A 10,554-nucleotide genomic window follows, 5' to 3' on the forward strand; every position below is an offset into this window, starting at 1 on the left:
TCGACAAATATATATATATATATATATATATATATGTAACCCTAGGTTTTGGTTTTTCTTATAGATTTTTTTAATTATTTTTACCAATTTATTTGGTTTTGTACACTCTCTTAATTTTTTTTCTTCTTCTACTTTTTTTAGATGCGTATTTTTACTGATATCAGTAAGCAAAAAAAACTTTTCATATTGTAATTTTGCCAAATTGTCATCTTCCCAATAATCATAAAAAATTTATTCACCAAATTACAACTTTTATTTTATATTCAATAATATACTTTTTTCTTATGATCTTTAATAAACAAAAATATTAGTATTCCTAAAAGGACTATTCAATATGTTAATGGACATAATTGAAACTCTCGCTTTTAAATGTAAGATTATTAAAAAGGTCTATTATCACAAGACAAATTCGATTATCTGACCCACATGTTTGTGGTCGAGTGGCTAGCGTGTTGTCCCCCGGGCCTTCACGTCAAGCGTTCGATTCTCCGCATATGGGGAGGGGAGGGGAATTTCTGGTTCTTTGCGATCCATATCCAACGGCTGTTCCAAGACCTCGCGTGGATGTAGTCGGACTGAAGACACGGAAAACCATCCTGGGTAACAAAAAAAAATCGATTATCTGAATTTACAAAACCCAATATATATATATATATATATATATATATATATAGTGAGATTCGTATATTATTCATAGGTAACATATTAGTTCTTTAAAAAAAATTGTCATTTGCATTGTCAAAATAACTTTTCGCTTTTTTACAAATCTGAAAATATTGAAATTTAAACAGTAGAAACATCTATACAAGTGAACCAATAGTACAAATACATATATATTTTAGAGTCCCGTGAATATATTCCTAATCAATAGAATTAGACTTGTTCGCCAATTTTATTAGTGTATTTTGTTCATTATTTATTTACCAATTTTTGAAATTCAACAATCTCGTTAACCGTATAAAACAGAAGAAGATATTCATCTTCCTTCTCGTCATTAATAGTTGGAAAGCAAAATTTGACCGTTTGTTGAAGGGCATTGTTCATATGTATAACTAACTACTACTATGCGTGTACAACTTCGGATACCCCTAATAATAATAAAGTATCATAACAGAACACATATATACATGTGTATATACATATATATATATAAGAGAGGCTTAGTAAATTATTTTAGATTTTAACGTTATTTGAAGAACAACACTCTCTACTGTTTTTTTATAGAAATGAGTAATATTTATTTTAGAATCCGTTCGGTTTGATTATATCTCATCCACCTTGATTGGCAATTGTGCTATTTATTTGGTCATCAGTGTAATGGCTTAATGCTAGCAGTAACACAGGTTAGCATATAGAGATGACAAACGGATTAACCCATTTTAATTAGATGGATTTAATAGATTTAATCCATTAATATCATGACTTAAATGGATAAACATATTAAACTCAATTAATATAATATGATAATATAAGATCGAATCTATGTGATTTATTTAAAAAAAAATAGAAATTGAACTCAAATTGAATATGAAAATAATCGAAAAAACGAATGAAAAAAAATTAAAATGAGAATTTTATCAATAAAAATTCGAATTCGAAGTCCAATCCTAATGAAAAACGGATGGATCAGGCGTTGTTACTAGTATGGACCATGGGGTTGGGTTCCGAGTTTTGGGAAGGAGTTTCTCTTGCAAGGCAATAATGCAGCTTTGTGATCTTTCCTTTTATGGCATTTGGTGTATATCCGTTTTGGGAGTTCCCCCTTAGGCCCGTGTCATCATATATGTTTGATATCATACTGTGGCTTATGTTCTTTTGGAGCTTGAATCTAATCTCCCGACAAGGGTTTTGGTTTATAACAGTGACTGCAGTTTGATGCTTAAAAAAGAAAGGTGTTTTGATCTTTTCATTCAAAATTGAGAAATTGGGATCTATCAATTCTCCAACCGATCAACACCAGTCGGACCCTCGAACCTAGGATCTATCCAGACGGGTTTTTTCTCCCCTCCAACTAAGATATGATGCGAGTGCATACGATCAAACGAATCTAAATGAAAGAACCAATTTGTAAAGGAGACAAGAAAAGGGCAAGATAGTTTTAGTACAGATTCAGCTCCCGAAGTTTTCTTTCGCATTTGTTTTTTTTAAAAAAAAAAAAAGGTAAAGAGAAGAGTGTCTTATAAATCAAAATTGGTCAGAGCATGTGGAAGTTTCACTCTCTCTCCGCCGCCAACCATAAAGGGGAAAAAAAAAATCATTGAGAACCTTACTAACATCAATTCTCTTCCATCGCATCAGTTGATTGGTGGCCTGCAACCGAGTCCTCCAGTGCCTCAAGGAACGACGCAACAGTGAACTTATCTGCCACGAGAGTTTTAAAAGCAAAACAAAAAACAAATCAATCAGAGAGTACCGTAAAATGTGATTTCTTGGCACTTCGGGTTTTCACACTTACATTTACTCGGGTCGACGCCAAACTGTGACAAGTCTATCTGCCCTGTTCGAAGTACCTACAACGATTTAACCAATAAACAAAAAATTCGAACTATCGAATCGGGAAAAAAGGTCGAACGACCAAACGGCGAAAATGAAAAGAAAACGGCTTACATATGTGAATGAATCTACTTGCTGACGGAAAGGAGGGCACTGTAACAACTCCAGTATATCCTCTGGCTTACGATGGCCCTGCAAGCCCAATTAACAATATGACATACAAGTGAAGGATTGTCGACACTTTCCATCGTAAAAATACCAGATAAAAAAAGTTCACAGATAACAGTTTATGCATTAACAAAGTTGAAGACCTTAGTCACCAGACTGCTGTGCGAAATTTTAAAGCTCGTCCTAAGCAGATAAAGCGATAATTAGTCATTGATTACCACGACGACTTGGAAGAGAAATCAACAATCCTAAAAAAACTTGATCATAACAACTTCACACATCCAACATTGCATCCTATTCTCCTCCTTAAAAAAACGCAAGTCAGCACAATTTCTCATGCATCTGAAAAGAATCATAACCTAAAGGGATATAGACAGATTACGCAAAGAGGTGCAGGTACAATTCATTCTCAATAGAATACAGATGCGAAACTTAAAGACTAGCGGTTAGATACCTCAGGTAAGAATGATGATAATCGCTCGTCTACTGGTAGCATCTCAAGCAATGGCATAATGAACTCTGGCTTCAAGATATCCCCTAAAACCAAGCCTTCAAACAGATGAAAAATGAGAAGATGAGATCAATGATGAGGTAGAGAGACAACAGCCCTGATGGAAAATAACTTATATAATATTAACACCGAACATAGTTGACATACAGAACTCTGAATCAAATAAAAATAGCTAGAAAAGCATATCATTTTTTCTGTTGCCAGCCACATGTAGCTGAAAACTAAAAGTTTAAAAATTGTTACCTTCATCTTCATCTCCAGGCATACCTAATAGATAACACCATAGTTAAATGAATCAGGACTACTAAACAAGAAAAAAAAAAACAAAAAGCTTATGATGGATGTAGTAGTAATATCAAGTGACAGAACATGTACCTGCAGGCCCAGCAGAGAGGTTGTTCAGAATTCTTTGCAGGTCTGCCAGCTTAACCGGTCCTGACGAAGATGTCACATCACTGACTTCTGTAGCCATATTCGGAACAACCAAATTTCCAGCTCTACAAAGAATAAAGTTCAAATAAGTTGAAAGCCCTCTGCTCGAACAGTTGTTCATCCAAAAAGTCAAATGCCATTAGCAAGAGAACAGCAGTCAGTCTCAAGTCTATCAACTCCAAATCACTCACACAGCATAAAAGCTATTCACACCACAAAGAAACATAATATAGAACAGTATTTACATAACATTGCATATATATATGTAAACAGAATCTCTTAGTTACAAAAAGCTGATATCTCAATTTCAGTAGGCCATCTGGTCAGCTATGTCAAGAAGAGAACTATAAAGCTCAAAGACTGGTCACGAGTAGCATGTCAGCTTCAAAAGAATTCGTCAGACTGACCACAATAAATAGGAAGTCATTGTCATAATTCAAGAAGCTGACCAAAATGCAAACAATGTGTTCAAAAACATAAATGAAAAAGGGCCAGGTATTTGCACTCTTTTTAGTCGAAGATCTCCGCAAACTAACGATAAAAAACGACCGAGATATATTAATTAGTACCTTGATGAGACATCATCTTCAGCCATGTCTTCAGTTTCCTCAGGAATAGCAGAAGCAGGACCATCTTCACCAAGAAATTCTGGCATACAAGAAAACTTTTCAGAGGGGTGAACTATACAACTGTCCTAATTGTGCCATATTATGATTTGCTAGTGGATATGAAATAAAAACTCGCTTTATTAATTTTCTCAAGGATTATGCACAAAAATAGCATTCTCAACACCTGAATTGATAATCGATATGCAGGACCTCGTGAGCAATATACTACCAGTTCATTCAATTGTATATTAACCGAAAAAAGTATTGGCCTTATATAAAGGGCAACCCGGTGCACAAAGCATTGGCATGATGCGATTAAAAAAACAAATATCACTCATACAAATACAGACCACTGAAAACGAGTCGAACATGTTCTTGCATATTTGGTCGTCCACATTTAATAGAGATTTGGCATAATTCATCTGATTGTGGTGTTAGACTTAGATTGTTATCAGAGACCCGAGATCAATTTGGGTAGGAAATCTCATAAAGTGCAAGGCCTCCAACAGAATAATAAATGTTGGTTTTCATGCTATGAAATGAAAACACAAAAAAAAAACAAGTGAACCAGGCATTAGTCATTTTGATGATGATAGAAATAAGTTTATATGAACCAGTGAATAAGAGGGGAAAACAATTTCCCTAGATGTAGTTTGGAGAAAGATGTTTCATTTATATAAACCTAAACCAAGGATTTGTCTCTCAATTGGTGGGCCACATCGATAAGAAAGACAACACCACCACACAAAGAGAAAGACCTTAGCTGTAAAATACAATTTTGTCCAAAACCATGCGTAACGAGGTAGGGATGTTACATGCCTAGTGGTTGGTTTAGGTACTGATTGATTGTGGAGCACAACTCTGCATCACCTTCAGCTCTAGGCTCCTACAAAAAGAAGTTACAATAATAATTTTCAGAGAGTTAAGTTTCAAAAAAGCATACAAAATCATGAAAAGCACAAGCTCACAGTTGACCTGCATCCAGAAGAAGAACTTGCGGTCATCACTGTTAAACTTTAGAATGTACACCCTCCCCGATGATTGATTGACCTGTAAGCAGACAAAAATATTGTGCTCAAAATGACATAACATTGTGGCTAACAGCGGAAATGATTTTCGCATGCTATAATTTCAGTTGCACAACATACCTTCTCGAATACAGCTTCATCAGGGAAAACAATTTGATCCTAGAACCAGTAGCGTCAAGGAGAAAATTTCATAATTAGTGACTACCCACTACCTACCACTACAGTCCCTATATGTAATAACAAACCACTGGGCAACACAACCAGACATGCCAAAAAATAAAACAGAAGTCTCAATTGCATAGAGATTATCTAAGTTCCTGGGCAGAATACAGCTCAGAACATGGAGAAACATAATTTTTGGTAGATCAGAAGCACGGAAAAAAATGATCAATTTTTCTTTTATAAAACTTGAGGAGAAAAGGATACATCTTCTACAACATTTCTGTCACGATCTAGCCACTGGAAATGTACCAACCCCTCTTCACCCTAGAAATAAGCAACAAAAGGAAAAACGAAAAAAATATTAGATTCATTCTGAACACTGCCTAAAACAAGTGAAAAGTGAAAACTAAGAGTTTTGACACCACAAGTTAGAGATCTGAGATACTTGAATTCTACAATAACAACTCCAGCATTGCAAGTTGCAAAAGCTAATGATTCTCCAAGGAGCGACTAACTTCCAACAAAATAAAATTCAATATGAATGCAAAAATAAAATAGAAGCATATGAATAAGAATATCGACATTACTCTAGCTATGCGGACAAGTCCTTTTCTTGAATCAGGGACAACTGTTGATCCCTGCAAAGACATCTTACCGGCACGAAACTCCAACATAATTTCCTGCCCAAAGACAACCATAAGGTAACTGAAATAATGATAGAAATAATCAACATGCCACCGAAATGTCATAAATCATTTTGCCAGTTCTTTTTCCCAAAGACAAGGCATATCCTTTTCTGTTAAGACTGCATACCAGATACTATCCCAAAACAATTAAAAATAAATTATCTGAACTATCAGAGGATGGCTTTCCAAAGGCCCTACAGGAGTCTTGACATGTTCCCATCCCAACAACATTACCGAATTTAAACCCCATAGAACTGCCACTCCACCATGGAATGAAAGCAATAATTGAGTATCACATTAAATAAGTACTAAGCAGTATTTCCTAATGAACACAAGAAAAGTAAAAGGTGGAAAATTGATTTGAAAACTAAAAGCTACGGCAAACATTGAATAAGAACACCCAAAACATACAACCTCAATCAACAACCAGGGGAAAGTCTAATTACCTGCATCACTGGAAATGCTTCGCCAGAACCCATATCTCTGCCTCTTACCAGTTAGCTTCATAGCAAACAAAAAGGTAATCAATCACATACATTGGATGTAAAGAGGAATTAAAATATGAACTGCAGTTTCCAGCTCTTAAGTAGTACCCAGTATAAAAGTGATGTTCACTATACTTTTGTTCCAGAACAAACAGATTGGGAACAGAAAAAACCAAGGAAAGGTGATCAAATTGGGAAATCATAACAAAGATTAAGACCAACTTGCAGCAGCACGGGCCAAATATAAACCGCAAAACAATTTAATGATATTCACTATTACATTTATTTCGGAATTAGGGATAGGGTTTAGGGGCGCAATTCAGAAATCATCAAGACCCCATTTATACGTATACTCGATATCCGCGAAAATTGCAGTCGCATAAGCGTAAGAAGAATCGCAAATAACATTGTTCTAAAAAAAGGAACACCCAGTCACCAGAAACTCAACAACAAGTTCAAGGAAAACAATCGGTAGGATTCACGAAAGCTGAACCTAGCTCTTCGATAGAATCGTAGGATTTGATCGAAACGAAGTTCACAAAACCCTAGACACGCCAATCACGCGAACGTATGAACAAAAAAATCACCAGAACCAAAAAAAAAAAAAAAGATTCACGAATTTTTAATAATTTGAAGATTTTGGAGTACCTCAATAGAAGAAACTTCGCAGCGAAATCGATTGCCGGAGAGAGAGGACGTCCTTCCTAATTCCCTATTTTCTTTTTCCCGGGGCTCCTTTTTTTCTCTCTTTTTTCTCGAGCCCCTTCCATATACTTCTGCAGACGAGTCCCACTTAGATTCTGGATTTCATACGGATTTACTAAACTACCCTTGAATGATTACGTTTTTGCTCAAATGCAGGGGGCTAAACCGTCAATTCGAAAGTCCCATCGGTGTGCGAAAAGATTTAGGGAAAAGGGCTTTATGATTAGCCCCTGAATTATTTTATTTGCTAATAATTCTCCCTAAACGTCCGATATCCTAAATCAGACCACGTAATTAAATTAACCGATATCGGAACCCACAGGGTCGAGTGATAAACTCCAAGGGTCGGTCCAATTAATAATTGGGTTAAATGGATAGAGTTAGACATTTATTTGATTTAATGGGTTACATGGATTGGACAATTTCTAAAAATGTTTTCAATTATATAGACAAATTAGGCTATAATTTATGGTATCTAGAAAAAACTATAATAAGGGGCAAACATAATTTTAATGTTTTGATATAGGAAATTAAAAAATATAAAAAAAATTATTGAGTCCCTGTGAACGTGGTATCGAGTCCTCACGTTGCTCTCCGACGCCCGTTCGTGCAAGAAGGAAAGAAGACAGCGAGATTTTAACGAGTTCGGTTACCGAACGTTGCTCGGTACTATATCTCGGTCGGACGGTGCCGAAAAATCCACTAGAGAACCGAGAAAATAACCACCGGATACAACATGGTCGGCGGTACTTCACAAGTCCGAAGACTCACCGACGTACTAGTCCGAAAAACAACCGAGGAGAACGAGGAACACGATGCCTTACCGACCTCGAGGTACTTACCTTGAGTCGCCGCCGATCCTGAGCTTCACCGTCTCCGAGAAGCTCCTCTGTCATCGTCACCTTCTTCTTCTCTTCTCCGGTCTCCCTCCTGATCACTTGCCTCGAGTCACGAGCGTGTATCTCCGCTAACGACATTAGGGTTCATTAACTCTTTACAAAATGCATCGTTTTTAGACAATGGGTCATTCCTTTTCTCTGCCAAATGGGTCGCTGGGCCAAGGAGCCCAACAATCTCCACCTTGGTGGAGAAAGGAACAAGAGTAATAAACAAAAATAAACACTAGTGGAAATTCGTCGTTTCCAGCACCGATCGACTTTCATCGATCCATCGACTTTCACCAGAAATTAAGTTCATAAGCTTACCTGATTCGACATCTTTTGTATCGAGATTTAAACCTCTGTCGCCTTGAATCTGATGAAGCTCGCCGTCGGTGACTTCACAAGGCTTCAGATCTTCCTTATTCCATCATTGATCCAGCTCATCTATCCCTGAAACACTCGGTAAAGGATCAAAACGTTCACACCGATAGATCTCGCAAAAACCAAAGTCCTAACATACGTCGCCCGACTGGCGAATGTTACCCCTGGTGGTATGACTCCCTAGACCATCTAACTAACCCTCCCGATAACGTCCAAGACTTTATCTGCTAGCAACCCGAGGATTATACCCCTGGTGGTATGACTCTATCTGTCTCCCGAGTCTAACCCTACTTCTCTGAGACTATCTTGAGTCATACTACCGAACCTGCTAGACAACCTAGTCCTGGATCCCCGTAGAGTCTACACTACCTATGAGTATGTGACTTCTACCCCCAAACCCTAACTTGTCAACTAAAATTGTCTCCACGGTTTTATCCCATGAAAATGCTCCTAGTCATCTAGAAATACTCCACCGAGAATGAGAGACACACGAGTGCACGTGCTCCACCCCGAGAGGGAGTTTCTAGCGCTCCAACCTTCATGAACTCTACACCGTGAAAACCCGACACCTCCCAACTCACATCATCTCCTGAGCAACCTACCCCAGGAAGCTCCACCTAAATGTGGAGACCTCATCTCATGACCTACTACCGAGAACCAAAGAATCTTCTGTTTACTCCTCCGAGGTTAATACGTCCTTCTACCTCGGACTTTTCCTTCATCGTCATCTGGGACCTACAACTCCTCTGTGTAGTGTCCCTACCTACCCGCGGAACTAATCACTCCACCTGGCCCTTGGCCTTCTCCTACGAACCGATTTTTCGGGTTTGCGCTAAACCCCTAGTCCTTCCACCATACCCCGTTTCGGGGTATACCGAGTTAGAAAATCTAACAACATCATCTTAAAATGATATAACCCGAGTCTAAAACTGACTCTATCGGAAGTGACTTAACCGATCCTAGAAGTGACTAAATCATGACCTAAGGGATGAAATCGAAAACTAAAGGACTTAACCCTAGATATCTTTCTACCTAGACAGACCTAATGACCTATGATCTCAACCTATAAGACTTATCCCTAGGCATATTTCTACCTAGCCGTACTTAACGTACTCTAACCTTAGTCTATCGGTCCTAAACCTAGGTATGTCTCTACCTACTCATGTTGGGTTCCCTTCGGGTTCCTAGCATGCGATCTCATCGATCTAGGGTTTGGATTCTAGGTTTCACGCAGCGGAAGGAAAGATCTAAACCTAGCCAAACGTCACACAAAACCAATTGTGTAATAACCCGAACAATCGTGTATATCGTCGTGGGATTCGAATACTTACCTCGTTCTTTCAAGATCTGGAAGTATCAATCGATCCAGGGCCTGTTTTAATCACCGAGAGTTGAAAGCACAACTCCTCTACACGTATCCACACCGGCGGGATGAATTCCAACACTTTGGAACGTATCTGCTAGGATTTGTGAAGAGAAAACGATGTCCTTGACTTGGAATCGATATTCCAATCAATAGAACTCAAAATCAAACTTCTCTAAGCTCTCATGAGTGTCTTGGATGTCTGAGGTTCGTTCTCTAGGGTTTGTGGCGGCTCACTCATTAATTAGAATTGCCCAAAACCCTTAAAACGCGAAATAGGAAATCTGCCCGAAAGTCGGACCGTCCGGTCTAGGTCTTGGACCGGACGGTCTGGCTTTCCACGTGGAACGGACGTTCCGCTTTCCCTCGCAGAACGGACGGTCTTGATGCCTGGACCGTTCGGTCCACACCTGGACCGGACGGTCTGGCCCTTTGCAGAACGGACAGTCCATTTCTACTGGAACGGACGGTCCGAATTGGCTGGCCATCTGGAACTCTTCCAGATCGCTCCGTCGCTCTTTTCTCGCGTTGTTCTCTTCACGTGTGATCCATCCCTAATGGTGTGTGACCCTGTAGGCCCACTCGAAGTGGCAGTGGCTTCGGAAACATTTCCCGAACCACAAGTCATGGTTAGCCTCTAACAAGACGCCA

The 10,554-nt window shown here is 38.4% G+C and overlaps 1 protein-coding gene across 2 annotated transcripts; it reads right to left on the bottom strand.

Moving 5' to 3' along the window:
• Positions 1-2,075: 2,075 nt before the first annotated feature.
• On the bottom strand, positions 2,076-7,331 carry LOC104815270 (26S proteasome regulatory subunit RPN13). 2 transcript variants are annotated; one of them, XM_010543608.2, is made up of 14 exons: positions 7,222-7,331; positions 6,535-6,589; positions 5,990-6,082; positions 5,667-5,726; positions 5,361-5,399; positions 5,188-5,262; positions 5,032-5,098; positions 4,174-4,252; positions 3,548-3,669; positions 3,421-3,439; positions 3,116-3,215; positions 2,608-2,685; positions 2,456-2,510; positions 2,076-2,361 (listed from the first exon to the last, which is right to left on the bottom strand). In XM_010543608.2, the coding sequence occupies exons 2-14, from the start codon at positions 6,565-6,567 to the stop codon at positions 2,276-2,278; spliced, it is 906 nt and encodes a 301-aa protein (XP_010541910.1). In that variant the 5' UTR covers positions 6,568-6,589; positions 7,222-7,331; the 3' UTR covers positions 2,076-2,275. The 2 variants fall into 2 exon arrangements, with proteins under 2 accessions (XP_010541910.1, XP_010541909.1); XM_010543607.2 differs by having other exon boundaries at positions 3,116-3,210; positions 3,416-3,439; positions 7,222-7,330.
• Between the last annotated feature and the right edge of the window lie 3,223 nt (positions 7,332-10,554).

The sequence above is a fragment of the Tarenaya hassleriana genome, unplaced genomic scaffold, assembly GCF_000463585.1.
Source record: "Tarenaya hassleriana unplaced genomic scaffold, ASM46358v1 Cleome23, whole genome shotgun sequence".
Taxonomy (NCBI): domain Eukaryota; kingdom Viridiplantae; phylum Streptophyta; class Magnoliopsida; order Brassicales; family Cleomaceae; genus Tarenaya; species Tarenaya hassleriana.